The sequence below is a fragment of the Saccopteryx bilineata genome, chromosome 8 (assembly GCF_036850765.1).
Source record: "Saccopteryx bilineata isolate mSacBil1 chromosome 8, mSacBil1_pri_phased_curated, whole genome shotgun sequence".
Classification (NCBI taxonomy): Eukaryota; Metazoa; Chordata; class Mammalia; order Chiroptera; family Emballonuridae; genus Saccopteryx; species Saccopteryx bilineata.
Genome location: NC_089497.1, coordinates 28,558,390 through 28,586,381, shown reverse-complemented (window position 1 = coordinate 28,586,381; position 27,992 = coordinate 28,558,390). Strand labels below are relative to the sequence as shown.

Sequence of the window (27,992 nt, the reverse complement as noted above, 5' to 3'; positions counted from 1 at the left end):
AGCCAGTCAAACTAGCAAACACACACTGTGGACAGCTCTGACTTTGTAGCGCACCTCTGTTGTCTGGGAGCGACCTGCAGAGACTCAAAGGAGAGAAAAGCAAGTTTTATTCTGCAAGACCCTGAGCCAGACCCAACCAGTTAGAGGAAGAAGAAAAATGCCTCCACAATATGAAAATGTATTCAGTTGGGGCTAAACTTAGCCCTGTTGTTTTCAGCCCTTTAGTCCTAACATGTGCGATGTTCTTGACCAATGGTAAGGAAAAACATGAATCATATGCCTTCCCAATATAGGCGTTTAACTTCTGGTCAATTAATATGTCTTAGCTTAATCTATAAGAAAACATCAAGCATGATTGTATAAGATCTGCAAATGGAGACACGCAGTCTGCATTTCAAAATACAGATCAATCCACTAGCCACTGTTAATTTACCAAAACCAAAAACTGAGACCGTCCTGATGATTATGTTTGCATATAAGTCTGTGTGGGTGTGAGTGTACCCCACACATAACAACCACTCCTGATTCTACACTCATCTTCAGTACACTTGCATCCAGCAGTTCATAGGAAAAGAAAGTGAAATAGAGACAACATGATATAAACAGAATGCCTGAGGAGGCTATCTACACAGCGAGCGGTTACAGAGAAATGAAAGCAAGGACTTAAAAAATGACTCTGGGCCCTGGCCGGTTGGCTCAGCGGTAGAGCGTCAGCCTAGCGTGCGGAGGACCCGGGTTCGATTCCTGGCCAGGGCACACAGGAGAAGCGCCCATTTGCTTCTCCACCCCTCCACTGCGCTTTCCTCTCTGTCTCTCTCTTCCCTCCCGCAGCCAAGGCTCCATTGGAGCAAAGATGGCCCGGGCGCTGGGGATGGCTCTGTGGCCTCTGCCTCAGGCGCTAGAGTGGCTCTGGTCGCAACATGGCGACGCCCAGGATGGGCAGAGCGTCGCCCCTGGTGGGCGTGCCGGGTGGATCCCGGTCGGGCGCATGCGGGAGTCTATCTGACTGTCTCTCCCTGTTTCCAGCTTCAGAAAAATGAAAAAGAAAAAAAAAAATGACTGAAGTTTCTAATAATACTGCAACACAATCGCTGCCACCAGATCGCCATATCCATATCAACTTAGAGCAGTGCTTCTCCACCAGAGGCAATTTTGCCCCCCAGGGGCCTTTTGCAATGTCTGGAAAATACTTGGTTGTCACAACTAGAGGGGGCTACTACTGGCACCTAGTGGGGGGTCGCGACTGGCATTTAGTGTGTAGAGACCAAGGATGCTACTCAACATCATCAGCCCTGCAGGACAGGCCCTCACAACAAAGACACCTGGCCCAAAATGTCAGTGTTGCTGAAGCTGAGGAACGCTGTTCTAGAACTTTGAAAAGCAGAACATATGAGGTATAATTGTGTGCTTGGAATAGGTTTATTTAGAAAGCGAGAAATATATTAAATATTCAAATACTTCAAAAGTGTCTATCTAGCTCTCAAAAGTGTTGCCCCAGAAATGTTTTTCTTACTACTTATGATGGGTAATTTTATGTGTCAACGTGACAAGGCCATAGGGTGCCCAAACAGTAAGTCAGTCAAATATTATTATTCTGTGGTGTTTCTATGAGGGTACTTTTGGATGAGACGAATATTGAAATTGGTGGACTTTAGATTGCTCTCCATCATGTGGGTGGCCTCAGTCTGTCAGTTGAAGGTATAAGTAGAACAAAGGGTGAGTTCCCCCTCCCATCCCCCCACCAAGTAAGAAAGAATTCTGGTTTCCAACGGAAACATCGGCTCTCCCTCGCTGATGGCCTTCAGACTGGGACAGCAGCTCTTCCTGCTTCTACAGAAGCTTTCGGACTTCAGACTCAAACTGGGACATCAGCTCTGCAGATTTTGGATTTGCCAGCCTTCTCCATAATCACGTGAGCCAGTTCCTTATAACTGCTCCATAGATAGATCGGTAGATAGATCGGGAGGGAGGGAGGGAGGGAGGGGAGGAAGGAGGGAGGGAGGGAGAGTTGGTTCTCTGGAGAGCCCTAGCATGCCATATATGAACCTCCTTTAGTATCGGATTTAGGTTGGTTTTGGGGTTGTTTTATAAAAAGCCCAAGAAATACAGCTTTCATTGATCCGCTACTGTAGTGACTCTTTTGCTAGGCCTTTAGCTATGTAGTATGATTCCGACCAATGCTGGATCAAGTACCTAGATTGCGAGCATACCTGATATGTTTTGGACCAACTTTGCCCATGTAATCTGATCTTATAGGCTGTTACTGGCTTTTAAACTCAAGCTCAACAAATAGTGGATGTAAACTAGAAATGTTCACCGCCATCTTCTTATTCAGGGCTGCCTGACACCAGTCGCTACACTGCGCTTGTCACCACGGCCAAGCCAGATTCAAATGATGTGCTGAAAAGTTTCCATGGGTATTGTGCCTTTTTCCATTTTGCGAATGGGAAGCTTTGACTCTGAATTGGAGACCTCCTAGTGTAAGTATTTGTATTTATTTTGTATTCTTTTAAACTACTACATTTTTCAAAGTCATTGCAAAAATAGTCCAACATGGCTTCCCTGCCTAATGTTAATAAAAGAGGAAGATTAGAAACTCACCTAATTTTTTAAAAGTCCTAATTCTACATCTTAAATGCATCTTAAAGAAAAGGAAGTAATTGCCTGACCAGGCGGTGGCGCAGTGGATAGAGCGTCGGACTGGGATGCAGAGGACCCAGGTTCAAGACTCCGAGGTTGCCAGCTTGAGCACGGGCTCATCTGGTTTGAGCAAAAGCTCACCAGCTTGGACCCAAGGTCACTGGCTCGAGCAAGGGGTTACTCCGTCTGCTAAAGGCCCGCAGTCAAGGCACAGATGAGAGAGCAATCAAGGTGTCACAACAAAAAACTAATGATTGATGCTTCTCATCTCTCTCCGTTCCTGTCTGTCCCTATCTATCCCTCTCTCTGACTCTCTCTCTGTCTCTGAAAAAAAAAAGGAAGTAATTAATAGCCTAATGAAAAAGATGTTAGGAGATTTCTAATAAGTGGGGGAAATAACAAAACCAAACCAATAATAACATATTACATTATTGAACATTTAATTATCTATTTTTCTCTTTCTTTTTTCTCATTTCAGCCACTCCCAAGCATGTACTTGGGAAAAGTTTAGGAAAAGATGTTTTAATCTACATTTTATTTTACGACCATCTTCCTTGTGAGTGAAAAAATAGAAGCTACTGAGATTAGACATCTGTGCTCTACACTCCCTGTTTGCATCTTTCTCATTCTCACAAACAGCAAAGTCAGTAGTAATCTGAGAGCATTTTCCCAACTTAATTTATATTCATGTTACAGGATAGCCACATTTGGGGGGAAAAAAGCTGACAGCCCTAACATTTATCTTTTGTATTAATTTCCCAGGATTTTGGCAGGTTTTAAAAGATAAAGTCATTTTCCCACTTTCAGGAAGGTCTTGCATTGAGTTGGTTACCACATCCCAGAAAGAGCCCATTGGAACCACTTCCCAGTGTCTCCCGATGTCGGTTTGTGCAGACCCTGCTACGGAGTATTTCTCCTCAGAATGGCCTTTAGCGCCAGCTTTCTGAACCGAAATAAAATATACTACGTTGTGGCTGATTGAAGAGAGCTGTGTTCCTGCTAAAGGACAGGTCTGGTTAAGAAATAATTTCAGGCCTGACCAGGTGGTGGCGCAGTGGATAGCGTTGGCCTGGGATGCTGAGGACCCAGGTTCAGAATTCTGAGGTCACCAGCTTGAGCGCAGGGTCGCTGGCTTGAGCATGGGATCATAGATGTGACCCATAGTCACTGGCTTGAGCCCAAAGGTCACTGGCTGAGCCCAAGGTCACTGGCTTGAGCCCAAGGTCACTGGTTTGAGCAAGGAGTAACTGGCTTGGCTAGAGCCCCCACCCCCATCAAGGCATGTATGCAAAAGCAATCAATGAACAACTAAAGTGCCACAAATACGAGATGATGCTTCTCTTCTCTCTCCCTTCCTGTCTGTCTGTCTTGCTAAAATATTATTATTATTATTATTATTTCAGGAAGCCAAAAGACTGCAACTACAAAGAAGGTTCATATCATTCTCTAAGTTACTATTACCATTATATGGGATTACTATGAGTAATAATGTTATAATGTCTTAAAAGTCTACCTCGGTCACCTGCAGGACCAAAATGGACAGGACATCCCAGGGCTGCCCGTCCAGATGGCGAGACAACACTGCCTTGAAGCAGCAGCATTTACCTGCCCACCGGCTGCAGCTCTCCGCCACCAAAGTCCTCTCTGGCTTTTTTGTCACGGGAACATTCTGCCTTGGCGTGGGCATCATCCTTATATTGTCTGCAAAGAGCACCAAGGAAATAGAGGTTTGTCTCTCCTTATATGTTTCATGCAATTTCTAAGAATTTCCTGCTTGGGGACTAAATGAGTGGCCCGTTTGAGAACACACCCCTCAACGGGGAACTAAATGAGACCAGAACATCCCGATTTCAGCTGGCAGGTGCACATGGGGACAGTCTCTGCCACCATGCGGCCTTACAATCACTGTCACACTTGTCAGCTCAGCCGTACATGTTGACGGGGGCGAGGGAGTCGGCCGGTCTGTGTGCAGGCAGAAGACTCAGCACCCAGCTGACAAGCTGGGGGAAGGGGAGGCAAGGCCAGTGACTGTCAGACGCCCATCGGTCATGTTGATACAAAGGGGGAAGAACCAGAGATCGGGGCCTTCAGTTTCACCCTCTTGCAAGCAGTGTCTTTCGCTTTGCACGTGAACTCATGTGAGATCATCACTTTAACCTAGCAGAGGCGAGAACCCAGATCTTTTGGGCCTCTTAAGGGCACTTAGGAAAATAAGCCAAGTTCTACTCAGAAGAGCTGAAATTAAGGGTACACCCTCCATCACAAGCCGTTGTTGGAGGATGAGACGCTGGACTGGGAGGGGAGACGAGAGCTGGTCTAAGGCTGAAGCCGCCACGCCCATATTCAGTAAATGTCTTATTTAAGTCAGCTTGGAGCAGAATACTAGACATCTAGGCTCTGTGACCTTCACTCCAAAGGCAGCTGTGGAAAGCTGAACTGTTTCCTCTCCCCACATGGCCAGTGGCAAAATTAGGAAGGCCAAGCCTGTCAACATTGATTTAACATTCGTGTGCATGTGTAGCTACTAAGAATTCTATTCGGTGTGCAGAGGAGTCAGATAAGTAAAAATTGATTTCTGTCCTCAATGAACTAACGATAGAAGACGTAAACCAGTGTGCGGTGGGAACAGAGAGCTCAGCGTGGCTCGCTCGTTCGCACTATCCACAGCCCCTTCCTTGTGCTGGCCCAGTGCGGATAGGCGTAAACTTATTGAAAGAATGAATTTTGGCAAAGAGCGAGGACTTCAGAAAGGAGCACACTGGTTCAGGCCCCACTCCTCCTTCGCCTTTCTTCTTCTATGTTCTGCTGCCCGCTGCTAGCTGCCAGCTGCCGCTCCCTCCAGGAACTAAGTGCCCTTGACTCTTCGGAGCCCTCCCGGGTGATCTGTGACCCGCAGGCCTCACCAGGTGGCTGAGGCAAAATGGCAGGCAGAGATAAACCCGCCTCGTGGGAGAGGGTAACAGAGTAGTTGGCTTACAAGGTTAATAATATTCATTTCCACAAAGAACTCAGGTTGATGGCTTTTCTGTTTTCCTCACCAAGCCCTTTCTTTCTGGTTCTTCCCCCTTTCCTGTGTCCTCCCTGCTTCCTCCCATCCGGGCTGCCTCCTCCCCACTGTGAAGTTCAGTCTCCATTCAGAGGCAGCCATTGCTGAACGTGCATGTGGAGAGGACCTCGCTCCCTGGTTGGCTAAGGCCACTCTGCAAGGAACTGCCAACAGAACGGCTGTTATCATAATGTGAAGGGGTTTTCCAGTTGACTTTTTTTTTTAAAGTCACTTCAGACAGGCCTGTTTCTAACACTTTGCTTTTGTAGAGGAACACCGGAAGCCGCCCAGAGAGTGGGATCCCCTTTGGCACACGGAAGGGTTTCATTGTAGTGGGAGATGACAGAGAGCATGCCACAGGCCAGTGTGACCCAGCACAGACCTAGTAGGAAAAAGTTCTCTAGGCGGGAGTGCTCTTCCCACCCAGCGCTGGGGTGCTCTTCCCACCTAGCGCTGGGGCGCTCTTCCCACCTAGCGCTGGGGCGCTCTTCCCACCCAGCGGGGGCGCTCTTCCCACCTAGCACTGGGGTGCTCTTCCCACCCAGCGGGGGCGCTCTTCCCACCTAGCGGGGGTGCTCTTCCCACCTAGCACTGGGGCGCTCTTCCCACCTAGCGCTGGGGTGCTCTTCCCACCTAGCACTGGGGCGCTCTTCCCACCTAGCGCTGGGGCGCTCTTCCCACCTAGCGGGGGCGCTCTTCCCACCTAGCGCTGGGGCGCTCTTCCCACCTAGCGGGGGCGCTCTTCCCACCTAGCGCTGGGGTGCTCTTCCCACCCAACGGGGGTGCTCTTCCCACCTAGCGGGGGTGCTCTTCCCACCTAGCACTGGGGCGCTCTTCCCACCTAGCGCTGGGGTGCTCTTCCCACCTAGCGGGGGTGCTCTTCCCACCTAGCGCTGGGGTGCTCTTCCCACCTAGCAGGGGTGCTCTTCCCACCTAGCGCTGGGGTGCTCTTCCCACCTAGCGCTGGGGTGCTCTTCCCACCTAGCGGGGGTGCTCTTCCCACCTAGCGCTGGGGTGCTCTTCCCACCTGGCGCTGGGGTGCTCTTCCCACCTAGCGGGGGCGCTCTTCCCACCTAGCGCTGGGGCGCTCTTCCCACCTAGCGCTGGGGTGCTCTTCCCACCTAGCGGGGGTGCTCTTCCCACCTAGCGCTGGGGTGCTCTTCCCACCCAACGGGAGTGCTCTTCCCACCTAGCAGGGGTGCTCTTCCCACCTAGCGCTGGGGTGCTCTTCCCACCTAGCAGGGGTGCTCTTCCCACCCAACGGGAGTGCTCTTCCCACCTAGCGGGGGTGCTCTTCCCACCTAGCAGGGGTGCTCTTCCCACCTAGCGCTGGGGTGCTCTTCCCACCTAGCGCTGGGGTGCTCTTCCCACCTAGCGGGGGTGCTCTTCCCACCTAGCAGGGGTGCTCTTCCCACCTAGCGGGGGTGCTCTTCCCACCTAGCGCTGGGGTGCTCTTCCCACCCAATGGGAGTGCTCTTCCCACCTAGCGCTGGGGTGCTCTTCCCACCCAACGGGAGTGCTCTTCCCACCTAGCAGGGGTGCTCTTCCCACCCAGTGGGGGTGCTCTTCCCACCTAGCGGGGGTGCTCTTCCCACCTAGCGCTGGGGTGCTCTTCCCACCTAGCGCTGGGGCGCCACAGGAAGTGCCCTCTGGCAGTTCACTTTAAGCAAGAATGATCATTTCTGCCTCTCCAAAATTCTGTGAGGAACAGACTATCTTTGCTGTCGGTTTTGAACCCTAGGCTTACAAGGCCACCTGAGCACCAAAGGAGACAATAAATCACATGTGTTATCCTCAAAATTTTTAGACCTAGAAAGCACCTTAGGTATCATCTCTCAAAAATCATTTACTCATAAGATACGTTTTTTTCTAATTCTGCACTGATTGATATGAATGCACGGGGTAGAATGTGTACTACTCTTACTACTAGAGGGGTCCTCGGGTTACGACCGTCTCAACAGATGACGTTTCGTGTTTACGACACTCATGCCCATAAAAACTTAAAATAACTGGGACGTGAGTGTTTCAGCTTATGCTGGTAGCATCATACTTACGGACTACCTACAAACTAGTTCGGTTGTGGGCAGCGGAAGACTACGCAGTAATGTGGTGAATGAAGGAGGGAGTTGGGCTTTTTCTGTGACTTGGTTGTGTTTTTATGTTCTTGATTATGATTTTACAACTGTTTAGGATAGGTAAGTGACTTAGGCGAGGGTGTGTTTTGACTTACACCAAAATTCGAGTTGCATCACTGTCATAGAAACAAAACTGTGTCATAACCTGAGGATCGATCTCCTGTACAGTGACCTCACAGACCAATTAATTGCGAGATGAAATGACGCTGATGAACAAAATGTGGGCCCTGGAGGTAAAGTGTTTAACTCGAGTCAGAGACGGGCTGAGCTGCCCCAGCGCCCGCAGTCGGCAGTCCAGTGTGCTAGCTCTCAGTCACAATACAGCCCTCTTCTTTAGTGCTTTTCAAATATTCATGTTTTCTTAGTTATTGACTGATTTCAGAAAGACAGAGAGAGGAAGGGAGAGAAGGAGGGAGAGGGAAGCATTCATTTGTTGTTCCACTTAGTTGTGCATTCATTGGTTGCTTCCTGTCTGTGCCCTGATGGGGGATTGAACCTGCAACCTTGGCGTTTTGGAACGACAATCTAACCCACTGAGCTAATCAGGTGATGCTTTTTAAAAATTAGAATGAAGCTTCACCAACAGAAAAGGCATCAATATTTTCCAAAATAATAGTTCAAGCCCTGCTGCCCGTGGTGTAAGGAATTTAAGTAAATATAGCATCTAAACCCAATTAAGTAACCTTTTGGCTAACCTGTAATTTAGTACCAACAGTTTGGCTTCCAAACTCCCAACTGCTTTGCAAGGAGTCAAAATTCCTTCTGGCTTTTTAGCCTTCTCTCCCAGAATCCTCAATCCCACTGACAGCTGGCCAAGGAAAAAGCCGTCCCCTTGTTTCGCTGCTCCTCCTCCTTCCCCATAATCCTCTTATTTTCTTTAACAAAGTACAGTCTTGATTACTTTATCAGTCCTAAAAGAACATCTTCCTTTGAAAAAAAATTAAGACTAGAAATTATTTCCTTTACTGTTACAAAGACTACAAATTCATCAGCAAAGTATTAATATAATTTTTTCTTAAGTTTGAATACATAAAAGAGAAATACAATAGATTATAAGCCTCACTCATAAGCCTTTATAAGACCTGATCTTATAAAGTCACCCCAACTGTCTTCAGTCCTGCTGCCTCCGGATACATTTCCAGGATAGGTTCACGTCCCTCGGTCCATCCACAGTAGGTTGGATAGGATTATCTGGAGTAGCTGCCAGGACGCCACCTTTCGTTCTGGACTATTTAACTGGCATTGGGCTTTACATCCCAAGGGTACCTTCTTTGTGAATAGTCCTTTCTAGGAAGACCAACAGATTAGGGCCTCTCTGGTAAATGTTCTGATTCTGTGAAAATTTTCTTAACAACTGCTACACATCTTGAGTCCAAATGTTGGGAAAGGCCAGGAAGGTGCTGGGGAACCATGGGTCCAATGTATGTTATTCCTGGGCCCTTCAACAACAGCCTTGGTAGTGGTGTGGACTGTTTCCATCATGTATGTCGAGGATTCAGAGCCACTTGAGCTGGAGACTCTAGAATCCTGTCTCTGACGTAGCACTCTGGTCTTCGATGGAGTCTTCTAAGTACTTCCCAACACGGTGAGGGAAAAGCAGACGCCCCTGACAACCCCAGGCGCTTCAGATGCACGTGTTCTGTCGTGCGAGGGACATGCACCGCCTCGGGGACCTCTCTCCGAGCCTTCCTTTCTTCCTCTTCTTCCAGCTGCGCCTTCGCATAAGTGAGCCCCTCAGCCAGAGCTCACAGGGTCTGCTCACTCGGGACACGCTGCCCTTTTCTCAAGAGTCCACTCTACCATTTTCACAGTATTCAACTTTTAAAAAACAGAATATAAGATCTCAAAATCAGAATTAATCCACATATGTCAATAATGCTACATTTTGGAAATGATTTTTTATCTGTATTTGGTCATCTTTAAATGACTTCCTCTAGATGCCATGTCGAAGAATTCACCAGCATAAATATTTTCCGTGCAACTAAATGGAAAGATAGTGGAGTAACTTCCCCCTGAAGCTGATTAGACTCAGGCCACAGATCTAGCTCTTATGAGATGACTAATACTTGCCTAATAACACCTCTTCATGATCCAAGCGTAAGGCTTCATCACAACAGGTTACATAAATATGCAGTAAAGCCTGACCTGTGGTGGCGCAGTGGATCAAGTGTCAACGTGGAACACTGAGGTCGCCGGTTCAAAACCCTGGGCTTGCCTGGTCAAGGCATATATGGGAGTTGATGCTTCCTGCTCCTCTCCCTTCTCTCTCTCAATCTCTCTCTCTCTCTTTCTCTCTATGTCTTCTCTAAAATGAATAAAGACTTTTAAAAAATACTTTTAAAAAAATAAATAAATATTCAGTAAAAACACTGAATTCCAGGTCAGCGGCAAAGTGCTGTGTCCCCCACGGAAAGGCTGCACGAAGGCCCCTTAGAGTCTGCAGAAAACGTCATCCTTCCCAGTGTGTGCCCTTTACTCACAGCCACACAGCGGGCCGTTGGCCCAGACAGCTAGAAGACTCTGGTGGACTCAGGGCTTCAATTGTAAGATATATACTAATGTAATTTCTTTCTTTAATCAAATTTATTGGGGTGACATTTGTTAATAAGATTATATAGGTTTAAAGTGCAGTTCTATAATAGATCATCTGTATATTGCATTGTGTGTCCACTACTCAAAGTCAAATCTTCTTAATAGTTCTTTCTCCTACCTGACAGATTAATTATACAAATATTTGTGCAAATTGTGCGGAACTGCGGGAAAACACCATTAATTTTGACAAAGAATGCACCTGCTCTATTCCTTTTTACCTGCCAGAGACAATGCAAGTAAGTAAAATTCAAGAGCCTTCAATTGGCTCTCTGCTGATCTCCTGTTTCACACCGGCAGTAAGTTCATGATTTCCACGAAACACTTCCTGAAACTGAGAATACAAAAAATAAGGCAGAGTATGTGTGTATGGGCGGGGGGGTCTTATAAAGTTTTGAATTTATATGAGACTGCCCCCCTTCTCTTTCTTTTGGAATTCTGTTGTCCTTTGTTTCTGTTTCCAGATTCTTTAACTGTCCAACTTTGTAACACAATTCTTAACATCAAACAGGTTTTACTCCAAACGTCAGCACAAGAGGGGATCACAGAGATCACGGAATCGAATCACTCACATTGAGAGAATTAATGGGCTGAGAAGTGGTCTGACCTGACCAAGGTCACTCAGTGAGTTAGTGTCAGGGGTCACACACCTGGTGAGACTCTCTGGGTCCTCCCTCCCCAAGTCCTGCTAAATACATGTGCAGTCGCCTAATCTCTCAGGCAGATCTTGGCCTGACTGTCATGCCTTGAGAAATGCCAAAGAAATATTAAGAGTCCCTGCTCTTGGGCTGATTGAAGTCACGTGTCTGTGAGCTGGAATCCTCTGAGAAGCAGACGGCAAGACAGGATTAGACATGCTAGAGGTTCCCTGGGGAAACTGCCTGTGAGGGGAGGAGGAGCAAGCTGGAGGCTGGGAGAGCTATCAGACCACAGGAGAGCTCTGACTCCTGTGGAGCAGAGGGCTGGGGAGAGGGAAGGAAGGAGGAAGCCAAGGAAGGAAGGGAGGTCTCAGTAGTGTATCAATATTAAGAAAGTTTCTGCAAGGCTCTGAAACTGCAGGGTTCCCAGTGACTTCCCTGAGGGTCAGTCCAGCACTGAGTCCTGAGTGCTGTGTCAGCCCGTGGGCACAGGTGATCGGACACTCCCTCATCCTGATGCGCTTCCTTCCCTGGGTTTTCAGGGTACCACACCCAAACTCCTCCCAGCTCCCCAGCTGCCCTTCCTGGTTCCTTTGCTGTTCCTCCTGTTTTCCTCAGACTCTGTGCTGAGATCCGCAGGGGTTCAGTCTGACCTGGTCTTGTTCCCCTCTCTGTGTGCGTTCACTTCCTCAGAAACATCCTCGCCTCCTGGCTTTAAATGCCATACCAGCTCTCCTTTATATCTCTAGCCCAAACCTCTCTTCCGCTTGGATTTCCAGCTGCCTTCTTGATGTCAGAATTTGGATAACTAACAGATAAGTGAAGTTCAACATTTCCAAAACTGAACTCCTGACACTCACTGCTCCCCCCATCACAACCCCCACCTATTCTGCCTGCAGGGTCCATTTCAGCTGTAGCAGCTCCGCCCTCCTGGTGCCCAGGCCGAAGGCCCCTGTGCTCTCTGACTCCTCATACCCAGTCCACCCCGTCTGCTCTACCTTCAGAATATACCCAGTCAGCCCGCTCCTCCACACCTCCGCTCCCACCACCTAGCTCCTCCACACCTCCGCTCCCACCACCTAGCTCCTCCACACCTCCGCTCCCACCACCTAGCTCCTCCACACCTCCGCTCCCACCACCTAGCTCCTCCACACCTCCGCTCCCACCACCTAGCTCCTCCACACCTCCGCTCCCACCACCTAGCTCCTCCACACCTCCGCTCCCACCACCTAGCTCCTCCACACCTCTGCTCCTACCACCTAGCTCCACGCCCCGCTCCGCTCTGCAATACCCTCCTCACAGGGCTCCTGCTGAATCAGTGTCTCAACGAAGCAGCTAGAGTCAGCTTCTTAAAGCCAAGTCATATCATGTTATTCCTTTGCCTAAAATCCCCGCACTGGCTCCTCTTTCTGCTAAGTGAGAAGGCCTGAGGCTTGAAGGCCCTGCGTGATCTGGCTTTGTATTTCCTCTCCGACCAGATCTCTCCATTCTCTCCTGCCCACCCCACCCCAGCCACACCGGGCTCCTCCTTCCTCGGACAGCGGCCCATACTCCTGCCCTGCTCCCTGTACCTGATCCCCCGCCCTCTTCAGACCCTGAAGCGCTCAGTTCTCAGCTCAGGAAGGCCTCCACCGGCCACCCTGTTTCATACTAGAGCAGGGGTCCCCAAACTTTTTACACAGGGGGCCAGTTCACTGTCCCTCAGACCATTGGAGGGCCAGACTATAAAAAAAACTATGAACAAATCCCTATGCACACTGCACATATCTTATTTTAAAGTGAAAAAACAAAACAGGAACAAATACAATATTTAAAATAAAGAACAAGTAAATTGTAAATTTAAATCAACAAACTGACCAGTATTTCAATGGGAACTATGGGCCTGCTTTTGGCTAATGAGATGGTCAATGTGCTCCTCTCACTGACCACCAATGAAAGAGTTGCCCCTTCCAGAAGTGCAGCGGGGGCTGGATAAATGGCCTCAGGGGGTCACATGCGGCCTGCGGGCCCTAGTTTGGGGACCCCTGTACTAGAGCCTGTCTAGTCGCTGCTCCCCCCACACTCCTGATCACTGTCACCTTGCTGTGATTTCAACTTTTCTATAGTACTTAGCACCTTCTAATATACTCTAGAAATTAGCAGTGTATTGCATGTGTGCATTGTTTATTGTCCCTCACTGTTGTGTCCCAAGCTCCTATAACAATCCCTGGCTCACTGTAGGTGCCCGATTCACGGTTATTAAATGACCGTGTGAATCTTTGTTTCTCCGCGGGCCACAGCACAATGCATGTCACATGGTAGATGCCAGAATATGTTTGCTGAAGTATTAAATGAGTGGAGGAAACACAGTGCTAAATCATATGGCTTTATGATCCAGGAAGTTTTGGTTTTATGGGTCTCTTTCTTATTTTCCTCTTGATCCCAGAAGAAAACATGTTGCTAACAGTAATATTCTGAATACATCTGTATTGATTACGGGTAGCTCTAATCACTTTTGTAAATTACAAGGAAATTACTGAATTGTACCTGGATTATAACTGAAATCTATATAAAGTCGGGAGGGGAAGTTTTACAAATGTGTCCCTTTATTCGAGGTCAAAATTCCAGTTCTCCACAACTGAACCCTTTCTTGCCGTCCTCAGTTCCCCCTGCTGCCCCCCAAAGGTAAAAAACGTAGTGTGACTTAATTTGGTGGGGGAAAGGCTTATGTCAACAGAAATTTATTCCTCACAGTTCTCGAAGTCAGAGACTGAAATCAGTATGTCAAGCAGGGCTGTTCTCTCTTGGGGACTCAAAGTACTTAAATTTTTGAAGAAAAAGATGCAAAGCATAAAACCTTTAAAGGGCTTCAGTTCCCATCTGTCTGTGTCCTTTGAAACCCGAAAGGCAAATGAAGTGTTACCAGCTGCTCACCATTCCTTTCAGGCCAAGGGCTTCCCATAAAGGGCAATCATAGGGCCTTCCACTCTCCAGTGAGCACATAGGACAAGTACTTGGTGACAAATCCACGTAAGACTCTGCCTTAGACCCGGAATCCTGCACTAAATGCTCCTGATGTTAAAAGAAGAAAAACCATAAGCTATGTGCCTTCAGGACTAATCAGAAAAGGTGATGATAGGCCCTGGCTGGTTGACTAAGCAGTAGAGCTTCGGCCCGGTGTGTGGAAGTCTTGGGTTTGATTCCTGGTCAGGGCACACAGGAGAAGCGCCCATATCTGCTTCTCCTCCCTTCCCCCTCTCCTTCCTCTCTGTCTCTCTCTTCCCCTCCTGCAGCCAAGGCTCCATTGGAGCAAAGTTGGCCCGGGCGCTGAGGATGGCTCCGTGGCCTCTGCCTCAGGCGCTAGAATGGCTCTGGTTGCAGCAAAGCAACGCCCCAGATGGGCAGGGCATCGCCCCCTAGTGGGCATGCCAGGTGGATCCTGGTCAGGCACATGCAGGAGTCTGTCTGACTGGCCTCTCTGCTTCTCACTTTGGAAAAATACCCCCCCAAAAAGAAAAAAACAATGATGATATTTGAGGCCTTAATAAGCTAAATCTTGGACAAAGAATCATTGAAAATGGTTATTAAAACACTCCTGTTGCTAGTGTGGTGCGTGTTCTCTGCCTATTTATTTTATCATTTATATGAATATATAACTCTGGGTAAGTAAAATTTTCTTTTTAGTTCCAAGGAAAAATATAGTAAATTCCTTTTTGTGGATTTTATATTTTCTGTAGTTAAGGGTCACTAGAGGTTTTCTGTCGTGGGTGAGGAAGTGGACTCAGTCCTTACCCCGTGCCTAACTTCCTCACCTCCGCATCTGTGCTGTCTGTGTGCCATGTTGCAGCCTGCCTCTCGGTCATGGCCCAGCATCACCCCGTTTCTGTGTTCCAAAGATTCTTCTCCTGCAGGTGATTCAGCTTGCCGCCTTTTGTTGTTTTCTGTAACTGGCCACACTTACCATGACCTTTATTTTCAGCCTGCCCTGGGGACCAGCCTCCGTTTTCCATACTTGGCCTCTTAAAGGTCAATAGAGTAGGGCCAAAAGCCTTTCCAAATGCTGTGTTTGCAGAGTGTAAGAAAGTCAGTGGACTTGGGGACTTGTAAGAGAATATTTTTTTCTATTTCTGGCACTGAATATAGCACCTAATATTTGGGGGGGCGCTTTAAGTAAATGTTAAGCCATTATATATTTTTGGATGCTGGCCTCATTATTTTGGATGTAGCTCATATATTAATTATACATAAACAGCTACATTGACCATTTCTATTTGCATGATATATATACAATTAGTAAAATTTGTATCAAGTCTGCCTAGAGAGTTTCCAGAGCCTTGGTATGTTGCCATGAATGTGGAAGCATGATGGTAGCCCGTGGCCAGCAGCCTCATACAGCAGGTGTACATGAAAAGGCATGTCTGTCGTGGCAACAAGGCTACTTATAGCTAAGGTGAAAATCATCTGTTTTGGGATCAGTGAATTATTCTACCTCTTTGTCCATCACAAATGGTTCACCATTTCTTGAGCAAGTGCTATGTGCCAAGTACCCAGAGGTCCCCAAACTACGGCCCGTGGGCCACATGCAGCCCCCTGAGGCCATTTATCCGGCCCCCACCGCACTTCCGGAAGGGGCACCTCTTTCATTGGTGGTCAGTGAAAGCAAAGCGCAGCATCGCTCACGTACAGTACTACTTCCGGTGATGCGGGATGCACGCGTCACGGCTCTGGAAGCGCGTCATATCACTTGTTACAGCTAGCAGTAACAAATATGGAACCGGATATGGACCATCTCATTAGCCAAAAACGGGCCCATAGTTCCCATTGAAATACTGGTCAGTTGGTTGATTTAAATTTACTTGTTCTTTATTTTAAATATTGTATTTGTTCCCTTTTTGTTTTTTTACTTTAAAATAAGATATGTGCAGTGTGCATAGGGATTTGTTCATAGTTTTTTTATAGTCCGGCCCTCCAACAGTCTGAGGGATAGTGAACTGGCCCCCTGTATAAAAAGTTTGGGGACCCCTAGCTTAGATCCTAGGGCTAACAAGACAAACACTGGGAGCTGGACCTCAAAGAGCCAGTCTCGTGCTTTCACACGCCCATGGGTGCACATGTTCCTAAATCTATACAGTGACTCCAATTTTCAGTTATGATTTATGGTTTTGCTTTGACATTACATGGCTTTGACACCTCCCACACCCCCTAGGCAAACATTTTTTCCTAATATTACTAGGAAATAACAATTTTTTTAAATCAAATTTTACAGATTGAGAATACAAAGCCTGGTTATAATTTTTTTTTCAAGGCAGGAATGCAGAAGCCCTTTTTAAAACATCAATAATAAGTTATTTAGTCATTTGAATAATTCTTTATAGACCAGAATTTCCCAACACTGATATTTATTTATTTTTCAGTTACAGTTGGCATTCAATATTTTATCCAATACTGATTTTTAAAAAATAATTTTTTGCCTGACCTGTGCAGGCGCAGTAAAGTGTCGACCTGGAATGCTGAGGTTGCGAGTTCAAAACCTCAGGCTTGCCCAGTTAAGGCACATACGAGAAGCAACATTAGTTGATACTTCATGCTCCTCACCCTCCCTTCTCTCTCTCTCTTCCCCCTAAAACCAATAAATAAAATCTTTAAGCCTGACCAGGCGGTGGCACAGTGGATAGAGTGTCGGACTGGGATGCAGAGGACCCAGGTTCGAGACCCCGAGGTCACCAGCTTGAGCGTGGGCTCATCTGGTTTGAGCAAAACTCACCAGCTTGGACCCAAGGTCGCTGGCTTGAGCAAGGGGTTATTCGGTCTACTGTAGCCCCACAGTCAAGGCACATATGAGAAAGCAATCAATGAACAACTAAGGTGTCGCAACAAAAAACTAATGATTGATGCTTCTCATCTCTCTCCGTTCCTGTCTGTCTGTCCCTATCTATCCCTCTCTCTGACTCTCTCTGTCTCTGTAAAAAAAAAGAAAGAAAGAAAAAAATCTTTAAAAATAAATTTTTAAAAAATGATTTCTTGGGGGTTTTTTATATAAAGAAACTTTCAATTCCCATCTTTTTTTTTTTACTACTTTTTATATTTTAAAAAGTCTGTTCATGTTTATTAATATTCCAGGTTTTTTTTCTTCCTCTCTTCTTACTCTTTCTCTTCTCCTCTCTAGGGTAATGTTTATATGTACTACAAACTGCACAGCTTCTATCAGAACCTCTATCGATACAGTCTCTCCAGAAGTAACAGTCAGCTGATGGGTCAAGATATAATGGTAAAGCTTTATTTACTTTGGCATATTATTCCTTTTTTTCTTTAAGCAGGTGAATCTTTTCTCTAAATGAGAGTATGAAAAATAAACTCAGAAGCTGAGTTTTTACGAGCTGGAAATGGTCACTTCATTCTTACATGAATTGCAGGGGTTGGATCTTCGAGATAAGTGCTGTTGAGAGAAGGACTACCCTCCCTTTTGTGAATCTTGTCCAAATAAGTGGTTACCCTTTCATGCACCAATCTGTTTTATTTTTTTTATTTCACAGCATTTTATGTTAAAATTGGATACATATTAGATTGTTCAAATATTGATAATAATGAATGTGTCAGAAGGGCAAATCTCTCTCTTTTTTTTTTTTTTTTTTTGTATTTTTCTGAAGCTGGAAACGGGGAGAGACAGTCAGACAGACTCCCGCATGCGCCCGACCGGGATCCACCCAGCACGCCCACCAGGGGCGACGCTCTGCCCACCAGGGGGCGATGCTCTGCCCCTCCGGGGCGTCGCTCTGTTGCGACCAGAGCCACTCTAGCGCCTGGGGCAGAGGCCAAGGAGCCATCCCCAGCGCCCCAGCCATCTTTGCTCAATACAGCCTCGGCTGCGGGAGGGGAAGAGAGAGATAGAGAGGAAGGAGAGGGGGAGGGGTGGAGAAGCAAATGGACGCTTCTCCTGTGTGCCCTTGCCGGGAATCGAACCCGGGACTTCAGCACGCCAGGCCGACGCTCTACCACTGAGCCAACCAGCCAGGGCCCCTACAGAGATATTTGGTATGCTAGGTACTGTGAATGAGGAAAAAAAACTGCACACACACATACTTCCAAAACACAAAAATTTTCTAGTCTTAGTGAACCAGAAACCTGGGAAAAACCGGTTAGTAATCCATAATCTTGCTCAGCACCAATAAATCAGTGTGGGATGATATGCATTGCCAATGTTTTCACTTTGAGTATTCTAAGAGAGTTCACCGACAGCATTTCTCATTCGTGTATCATCTTGCATCCAGGATGTCGGAAACTGTGATTTATTCGGAAAGACCCCTAATGGGACCCCCATCTGTCCGTGTGGCGCTATCGCCAACAGCATGTTCAATGGTAGGTGATTTTTTCTATCTCCACCTTGTGCCCTTTCCTAATGTGTAACCTACATGTCCAGAAGGTCATCTCTGCAGCAGAGTGGCAGCTTGTTATTTTTTGTAATGTTGTATCCATTATCCACTGACTCATGGTATTTCATTGACAAGTAAGCTCCTCCTTACCAGAGACTCAAAGTAGTTATGGACATGACATAAATTGAGCTGAAGGGTATTTTTCAATACTTGGGGTCTTGGCAAGAAATTTCAAATAAAAATTGTATTGTAATCCCAGCATCTGGCATGTAGGCATGTTGAGAATCTGCTAAAACCCTGGTTTATTTCTCATGTCCAGTTTGGATGTCGAAAGGTGGCAACATGTTTGTTTGCATCTCTAACACAATTTTTAATTTCCTTACAGACACAATTATTCTTTCATACAACCTTAATTCATCTATACATATCAAAGTCCCAATGCTATCGAGTGGAATTACATGGTGGACAGATAAATTCATCAAGTATCAAAACCCAAATTCCAATCACCTTCCCAGTGCATTTGCAGGTAAGATCCATATAGTAGCTTGATATTTTTTATCACTGTATGTAAACTTTGGTTTTCATGTGTGAGGAAATACTTATGACTTCTCCTTCTTTCCTTCCTGTTGACTTCCTTTTAGTTCTACCTATGGGCTCCTCCATCACATACCTATAGGAAACATGAATAAATGGTGCCCTGATTCCTTCCAGTTTACCATCAGTTAAAAGCAAACATTTTATGGCCCTGGCTGGTTGGCTCAGTGGTGGAGCGTCGGCCTGGCGTGCAGAGGTCCCGGGTTCAATTCCCGGCCAGGGCACACAGGAGAGGCCCCCATCTGCCTCTCCACCCCTCCCCCTCTCCTTCCTCTCTGTCTCTCTCTTCCCCTCCCGCAGCCAAGGCTCCATGGGAGCAAGGATGGCCCGGGCGCTGGGGATGGCTCCTTGGCCTCTGCCCCAGGCGCTAGAGTGGCTCTGGTCTCGGCAGAGCGACGCCCGGAGGGGCAGAGCATCGCCCCCTGGTGGGCAGAGTGTGGCCCCCTGGTGGGCGTGCCAAGTGGATCCCGGTCGGGCGCATGCGGGAGTCTGTCTGACTGTCTCTCCCCGTTTCCAGCTTCAGAAAAATACAAAAAAAAAAAAAAAAAAGCAAACATTTTAAGAAACTTGTGGCTTCATCTAAAAATAGGGTGACTGTGTAATTTATCATCTGCCCTTTTATGTTACTGTTGTCACAGATTATCCACTTTATATTGTAACCATACTGGAACTTTTATTTAAAGTTTTATTTTGTCTTGTTCTTTGTATCTGATCGAAGAACCCCTTTGAATATTTCCTGCAGCAGGGGTTGTCTGATGATTAAATCCCTCAGCTTCTGGATGCTTGCAAAAGTTTTGTTTTCTCCTTCATATTTGAAGGATAACTTTGATGGATATAGTATTATTGTCTGGTAATTCATCTCTTTCAGTATTTTAAATGTTTAGGTCCCCTCTTTCCTGGCTTGTAGTTTCTGCTGAGAAGTTGATGATAACCTAATCGGCCTTCCTTTATATGTTATGCTCTTCTTTTCCCTAGCTCCCTTGAGGATTCTTTCTTTGTCATTGATTTTAGACAGTTTTATTACAATGTGCCTTGGAGAAGGCCTGTTTGGGTTTAAGTAACTCAGCATTCTGTTTACTTCTTGGATTCAAGGGTCCAACTCTTTCCATAGGCTTCGGAAGTTCTCATCAATTATTTATTTGAATAGGCTCTCCATTCCCTTCTCTCTCTTCCTCTTCTGAAATACCCATTATTCTTATATTGCTCTTTCTAATGGAGTCAGACAGTTCTCATAGAGCTCTCTCATTTTTTTAATTCATGAGTCTCTCTCTTCTCTCTGTAGCATTTCTAGTTGCCTATCCTCAATGTCCCTGATTCTTTCCTCTATCTGGCCTGTTCTGTTAGCTAATCTTGCTAGCTCATTTTTCAATTCATGTATTGAGTTCTTCATCTCTGTTTGTAAAGTTTCAATCTCCTTAGAGAAGTACTTGTTTTGTTCATTAATTTGTTTTCTGAGCTGATTAAATTGCCTCTCGGTGTTTTCTCACATCTGACTATTTTCAGAACTTTAATTTTGAATTCTCTATCACTTAAGTCTAAGGTTTCTGTGCGATCAAGATAGCTTTCTAGAGATTTTTCATTTTCTTCTAAAGGACATCACTTTCTTGTGCAGCCATTGTATTAGTTTTCTTTTTGCTTTGATGGCATTTTAGAATAATATTGTTTTTTTGTGGGGGTTTTTTCTTTTATTTTTTTTACAGAGACAGAGAGAGAGTCAGAAAGAGGGACAGACAGACAGGAACGGAGAGATGAGAAGCATCAATCATTAGTTTTTCGTTGCACATTGTGACACCTTAGTTGTTCATTGATTGCTCTCTTATATGTGCCCTGACCTCGGGCCTTCAGCAGACCAAGTAACCCCCTGCCTGAGCCAGCAACCTTGGGTCCAAGCTGGTGAGCTTTTGCTCAAACCAGATGAGCCCACACTCAAGCTGGCAACCTTGGGGTCTTGAACCTGGGTCCTTGGCATCTCAGTCCGATGCTTTATCCACTGTGCCACTGCCTGGTCAGGCTGTGGTGGGTTTTTTTTTAACAAGAGAGAGATAGAGGGACAGACAGGAAGAGAGAGAGATAAGAAGATCAACTCATAGTTGTGGCACTTTAGTTGTTTACTGATTACTTTTTCATACCTACCTTGACTGGGGGACTTAAGCTGAGCCAGTGACTCCTTGCTCTAGCCAGTGACCTTTGAGCTCAAGCCAGAAACCCCATGGGTTCATGTCTGTGATCCTGTGCTCAAGCTGGTGAACCCGCACTCAAGCCAGAGAAGCCCACGATAAAGCGGCAACCTTGGGGTTTCCAACCTGAGTCCTCAGCATCCCATGCTGACACTATCCACTGTATCACCACCTGGTCAGGCAGAGAATGGTATTGTTAAGAAATCAAACAAAAAACAACTCTGAGACAGTGAAAAATAAATAAAATAAAAATAGCAAAAATTTTGGCCCTGGCTGGTTGATTCAGTGGTAGAGCGTCAACCCAGTGTGTGGATGTCCCAGGTTTGATTCCCAATCAGGGCACACAAGAAAAGTGACTCTCTCTCCCCATTCCCTTTTCCCCTTTTTTTCCCTCTTTCCTCTCCTCCGCACCCCTCCCCCACAGCCATGGCTAAGTTGGTTTGAGCACATCAGCCCCGGGAGCTGAGGATGACTCTGTGGAGCCTCCACCTCAGGTGCTAATAATAGCTTGGTTGTGAGTGACCCCTGATGGGCAGAGCATTGGCCCCAGACAAGAGTTGCCAGGTGGATCCTGGTTGGGGCACATGTGGGAGTCTATCTTCCCTCCTCTCACTTGGAAAAGAAGAAAAAATTTAAAATTCATAAAAAAGAGAAGAACCGCAAAAAAAACAAAGAACAAAAACCAATAATCAAAAACAAACAAAACACCTACAAAAAGAAAATAAAAATAGAGACAAACAAAAATAAAATTCAAAAGAAAAAAAGAAATTTCAGTTTGGAGAGGTCTCTCTGTGTTTTTCCAGTAGGTGGCACTGTATTACAAGTTTTAGCTCTGTGTAATTCCTAGGCTGACCTCCTCTAAGATGTTGCTGTCAAAGTGATGGTGACAGGGCTGCAGTTATGATGATGGGTTGAGCATGTTGTGAGGGCTTTATGGCTTTAGCAATGGGGATCTCAGGCCTCTGGGTGCTCCTCCCCATGTCTCAGCAGACCAGGGACCCAGACACAGAACACCTCTGTTCTTCATGGGAGTGGCACTGTAGCACTAGCTGTGGGGTATGCCTCCGCCACTCTCCATACCCCACAAGGGGAGGAAGACAGTATCTGGGAGGCTGGGGGGCTGCAATTTATTTTCTGCTGTCTCTGTGCCAAGTGCAGGCTGCTGGCAGACCTGGGAACACTGACTGTGACCCCTCATTCTGCCACCGCTTTGGTTTAGTATCTCCCCAACTGTCTCCCAGTCTCTCTGCTCCTCTTGGCAGAAGAAGACCCAGTCACTCTGGTTTCTAACCCCTCTGGAGCCCAGACAGACAAAACCCCACACAGTCTGGGTCTCTCTCCTCTCCAAAGCCGATTTCAAGTGTGTCTTATCTTCTGCCCCCCTTCTCAACCCTTCCCACCTTTAGTTGATTCCATGCACAGGTCTTTTAAGGCAAGCCTGCAAGCCCAGCTGGGGTTCTTTCACTGCATTATAGCTGTTCAAGTTGTTGAAATTTTAATGAAAAAGATCAAGGGTATCTCTCATGCCACCACTACTCTTACATCATCTCACACTTTTTTAAAAAGGCTAATATCTATTTCTCTTTCCTCACAAAATCAAAAGTTACTTCATCCTCCACTCTATAGAAAACTGAAGTGGGAGGGGTAGATGATTTTTCTCAACCACATCCAATATCTTCTTCCCAAAGGAACTGCGAAGCCCCCATTCTGGCCCAGGGCTGTCTATGAACTGGATGAAGAGGATGTAGAAAACAATGGCCTCGTCAACGATGACTTCATTGTGTGGATGCGCACAGCTGCCTTTCCCACTTTCAAAAAACTGTACCGTCGACTCAGGCGAATACAGTATTTTACAGAAGGCTTACCTGCTGGTAATTATAGTTTCAACATAACCTACAGTATCCTTTTGTACTACTACTTTTTTGCAATGAAGGAAAATCAGTGTTTATCTGGGTACTAGTTGTTGAATTATTTCATTCTGTACTTTTCTATTCTGCAATCAAATCTAATCTGTGTAAAGAAATACATAGTTATCTTATAGGCCATACTGTCTTTCCTTCACCGTATAGTTGTTTGTCTCCACTTTATATAATCAAATGTGAACTTTGTAAAGGACTAGCAATTAATAGCAGTATTTGGTAAGTAGATATGGATAAGTAGGGAAGGACTATTTCTGTCGCCCAAGAAAAATGAACTACCATGGCCTGGAGAAGTGTAACGATGAGGAGAAGCCAGCTGTGTGGAACGGGATGAGACGGAGGACCGTGGAAGTAAAGGGAGAGTGGTATCCTAAGGAGTAAATCTAGAATAAAGACTAAAACTAAAACTGAGAGAGACTGAGAACCTTCCATTCTGGACAAAGGTATCATAAACCAAAGGGGCCCTGGACTCAAGGGACAGGTCCTGTTCACCCAACCCACGTAGGGAGTGCCAGGGCGCGCACACTGAAGAAGCCGTGATCCTCCCTCTCTTAGGGGTGAAGCCAGCTAGCTGGACTCAGGGCCTTGGTTGTGGACGTACCGTCCAGTCTGGGAGACATAGGCTTCAATATGAGATTCTGAATGTCCCCATTTAATTCAAAAATACAAACTTAACTCTTCATTTTAAAACAAAAAGGACTTAACTTCAAAATAGCACCTAGCACTATCTTTTAATAATTGTATTTTTAAAACATTTATACTAACTCTGGTCTTCAGACAAATTTTTTTTTTGAGAAAAGATTTTATATATTGATTTTACAGAGAGAGGAGTGAGCAGGAAACAAGAAGCAGTTGCTGCACTCGGGCTACTCAGTGGCGGCCTGTTGTGTGTGCCTTGACTGGGCAAGCCCGGGGTTTTAAAGCAGCGACCTCAGTGTTCCAGGTGGGTGATCTATCTCCCGCCTCATCACTGGCCAGGTTCCAGACTTAATTTTAAAGTCTCTTCCTGCCTGACCTGAGGTGGCGCAGTGGAAAAAGTGTCAACCCAGAATGCAGGTTCAAAACCACGAGCTTGCCTGGTCAAGATACATGAGAAGCAACTACTACTAGGAGTCGATGTTTCCCACTCCCCTCCGCCCTCTCTAAAACCCATCAATAAAAAATCATTCAAGTCTCTTCCCAGTTTCCCCTGAGGCAGAACCCTGTGGGAGGCAGAATCTCTCCAGGGCTGGTACACGGCTTTGAGCAGTCAGCCCTGTGACCACTGGTTCAGAGTGGCTCACGGGACCCCCAGCAGGCCAGAGGATCTTAGCACAGAACACCTCCTGACTTTCCTTCCTTCTCGGGGAGCTTGAACAAGAAATGCTCAGGGGCAACTGAGTGACTGCTTGGGCTCCAGTTCCCAGAGGGAAGACATTTCCATCCCGACGGGAGCTGGACCCGCCTCAGACAGAGATTCCCAGCTGCTGGCTGTTTGTCTCCTCTGTTGACTGGCTGGGAGCAATGTTTGCCCTCAGTTCCCTCCTTCAGCGGGGCCCCAGTTCTGTTCTGTGAGAAGGGAAGCCGTACATTTCTCTCAAGCTGCATTATAGAGAGAAATCAAAGAGTCAAGTATAGAGTACCATCTTTTAAATAAGATTGCAGCAACCCAGTCATCTCCCCTTCCTCCCCCCAGGAAGGGTCTGTAGGCTTGGTCCTGCTGGGCCCCTCGACTGTCTGATTGCCTTACCAGTAAAGCAATCAAGGGACGGGTACAAGGCAGCCGTCGCGACCTGCTGTCCCCACCGTGCGGGACAGCGCGTGTGGGGTTGAGAAGCTCTCCTCGGGGGACTTCATTCCCGGTCATGTTAATGCTGGTGACTCTCAACTCCAAGTCTTCCACACGGGGCCTCAGTCCTGCCCTTGCAGCACCCGTGTGGAACCCTGGTGTGTCACCTAGCCTGTCCCACGGCCTGACTAACGTGCACAGAGCACTAAGTCTGAACGGCAGAAAGTGCCGACCGCTTCTGACCGAGAAAAGATGTCCTTGTGTGAGGAAAAGACCCTCTATCTACTAGAGCTGGGGAACAGAGAAAACAGGCGTCGCGGTGGCCCCCGAGAGCTGGTGACAGTGAGGAATTTGACATAAAAAAAGAGACCTAGCTTCCCTAACAAGTCTCCTTGTGCCTTTAAATAGCACGTTGCCAAGTGATTTGAGGGACTTTTAAGAGCTTTGCTGGGAAATGCTGCTGTCCTGTGCCGTTGCTATGAGAAGCCTTTATTTGTTTATTAGTTTGGTTTACAAAAGGCACCAGATGTTTAAAAACCTCAGACCACATGCATAATCAAAATGACATCATCAAAATGCTAACGATAGCAAATCCGCTCGCTCGGACACTCTCTCCGGCAGTGAGGGATGCGGCGGGCGCTCTCAGAACTGAAGGGAGGGCCCCACCTGCAGTCTTCCCACCAAAACTGTTCTGCCCCACAGCACACTATTCTTTTGTTCTTCACTCCTCTTGAAGAGTTTCCCCTGAGGTAGGAATGTAAACCTTAACCAATGAAGGCTAGTTCAAACCTTAGCCTACCCTGGGTCTCCTGATTTATAAAACAAAAGTTTAGGTTTGCTGTCAAACCTGCCTGTATTCTCTTCATTTCCTTTAGTAAGTCTGCTCATTTTTCAGTTGTCTGAAATCCTGCCGATCTATCTGTGTCAGAATCTTTCTTACATTACAGCTATGTTTTTACTTAATTCCGTTCCAGTAGGATACAACATACTACTTGATAAAGATTAGACCTTATGAAATTGAATAATCAACCCTGTTCCCACCTACGAAAACAGTAATTTTATATGGTCCGACCTAATGTATTTAGGGTAGATGGTGGTAGCGCTGAGAAGTGCGGAGACAGATCCTTAACAGGTTTCTCTTAGACTTTCCAGTAACCAGATACCACGGGGAAAAGTCCGTTGTTCTTTCCACCCTGACGTGGAGCGGAGGCAGGAGCCTCTTCCTGGGGCTTGCCTACACAGTGACGGGAACCGTGACCTGGTTGGCCTCCTTTGTCATGATGGCAATTTACTTGGCGCGGAAAGAAAGGATGACTGTCTTCCCCCAGCAATAAACTCGAGCTTTAAAAAGTGTTGGCGTCAGAATGGCACCAGAACGTTACCAGCGATGGGACTCTGGGTCAGCAACCTTGGTGCTTGAGTTCTGGCTAAGAGAGAATTCAGAGCCAAAGCTCACACTATCAGGAAGGTTTATTTAGGAAGTCACAGAGGTAGAAGAAGTGAGCCGTAATGGGCTCCGGAAAGAAGGTACAGAGGCAGAAGAAGGGCCCTGAGGGCTCAGGAGAAGGAGAGAGGGAGGAGAAGGTGCCTTCAGGGCGGGGCGGGGCAAGGCGGGCTTCCTGGAGCCAGCGGGTTCCCTGTCCTCACAGTAGTTACCTGCAGGTCCGGGGGGGGAGGGTCACAATAGAGTATCCCTCCGCTTTTCAGGTGTGCCTCTTCAGGGTCGTGGTCTCCACTAATTGGTCGGCACCAGGGCAGGGCGTCACTGGTCAATGCAGCTGGTCCTGATGTCAGCTGAGGCCATGGCTTTACTTTGCCCAGTTTTGCTGCCTCTCTGGGCCTGGAGCGGAAACACAACTGAGGACTAGATGTTACCTCTCTAGGGCTTAATGCTTAACAGAGTGGTCGTGCAAGGGCTTGCATGGGGTCATATGACGCCTTGTTCCTCCTCCAAGGGGGTCTAAAACCACATGACTAGCAACATGTCAGGGAAGGAAAGGTCAGGGGCGGGTGGGGACCTCAATACCAGTGATAGGAAAGGTCAGGGGGTTTGAACCATGTGACCAGTGGTATGTTAGGGCAAAGGTCATCCTGGGCGCGAGGGCCTTGTTTTCCTGGTTTTTCCCATTGCTAGACACCTGGGGCTTTGTGCCCTGATGACCTTCTGTACCTGGCCCATTGTCCTTGCTCTGCTGTGTTAACTGCCTACTGTCACAGAAGGAAAGCAGGAAACACAGAAGTGGACAATGACGTAACAGAGCCAGAGATCTCTGACAAGGTTCGAAACACCTGGGGTAGTTCATCCGGGGAACGGCACTGATGACCAAGGACATTCCGGGGTGAATAAATGAGAGTTTCAGAGCGAAGAGGAGGAGGAGGCAGAGCAAGAGGAGGGAATAATTATGCATAGTAAAATGTCCTTGGGGAAGATAAATCATTCTTGAGCTCTAAACCAAGTCTCGGCTATATTTAAAGCCTGTGTGCCTAAAGGCAGGTGAATGAATGCCTAGGAGAACACCATCCTGACAGGAGTAAGGAGGCCGGAGGTCCCCAAGACTAGGTAAATCCTAAACCATCAATCAGGCTTAGACTATGAGTCTGTATTGGCTGTCTAAAATTATTATAGATTGGCCTGACCTGTGGTGGCGCAGTGGATAAAGCGTCGACCTGGAAATGCTGAGGGCGCCGGTTCGAAACCCTGGGCTTGCCTGGTCAAGGCACATATGGGAGTTGATGCTTCTAGCTCCTCCCCCCTGTCTCTCTCTCCCTCTCTCTTTCCTCTCTAAAATGAATAAATAAAATAAAAATTTAAAATTATTATAGACTATCCTACAACAATTGCTGAGCATTGAACTGAGCAATCAGGATGAGTTTTGAAAACTGATTTAGTCAGTGGTCTCTCCTTTTTATGAAGTCAAAACTAAGTTTTCTCTGCTAGAAATAAACCAGGGCAAGGTTATGGCAGCACCCTACGCACAGTTTGCAGCAATACACCGTACAGCCAAAGGGAAGCAATGAAGAGACTAATTCCCTAAAAACTGTACTCAGCACCAAACAATTCTAGACCTTACATGGGGATCTAGAATGTCCATGACGACATGGATTTGTGATACTTGAATTAGATGTGCTGAGGGGGC

The 27,992-nt window shown here is 46.8% G+C and overlaps 1 protein-coding gene across 1 annotated transcript; it reads left to right on the top strand.

Annotated features, from left to right (window-relative positions):
* The first annotated feature begins 1,112 nt into the window (after positions 1 to 1,112).
* LOC136311940 (cell cycle control protein 50C-like) lies at positions 1,113 to 26,253 on the top strand. Its single transcript, XM_066241289.1, has 9 exons — positions 1,113 to 1,912; positions 2,336 to 2,480; positions 4,169 to 4,367; positions 10,539 to 10,649; positions 17,194 to 17,295; positions 18,296 to 18,383; positions 18,783 to 18,923; positions 22,857 to 23,066; positions 25,999 to 26,253. Exons 3-9 carry the CDS (start codon positions 4,176 to 4,178, stop codon positions 26,187 to 26,189), a joined length of 1,035 nt encoding a protein of 344 aa, XP_066097386.1. The 5' UTR covers positions 1,113 to 1,912; positions 2,336 to 2,480; positions 4,169 to 4,175; the 3' UTR covers positions 26,190 to 26,253.
* Positions 26,254 to 27,992: the final 1,739 nt, after the last annotated feature.

Coding starts and splice junctions, on each gene's coding strand:
- LOC136311940 (XM_066241289.1), top strand. CDS start 4,176: ATGGACAGGACATCCCAGGGCTGCCCGTCCAGATGGCGAGACAACACT. Junction 17,296..18,295: donor TGATGGGTCAAGATATAATG/GTAAAGCTTTAT, acceptor TCTTGCATCCAG/GATGTCGGAAACTGTGATTT. Junction 18,924..22,856: donor CCTTCCCAGTGCATTTGCAG/GTAAGATCCATA, acceptor TTCTTCCCAAAG/GAACTGCGAAGCCCCCATTC.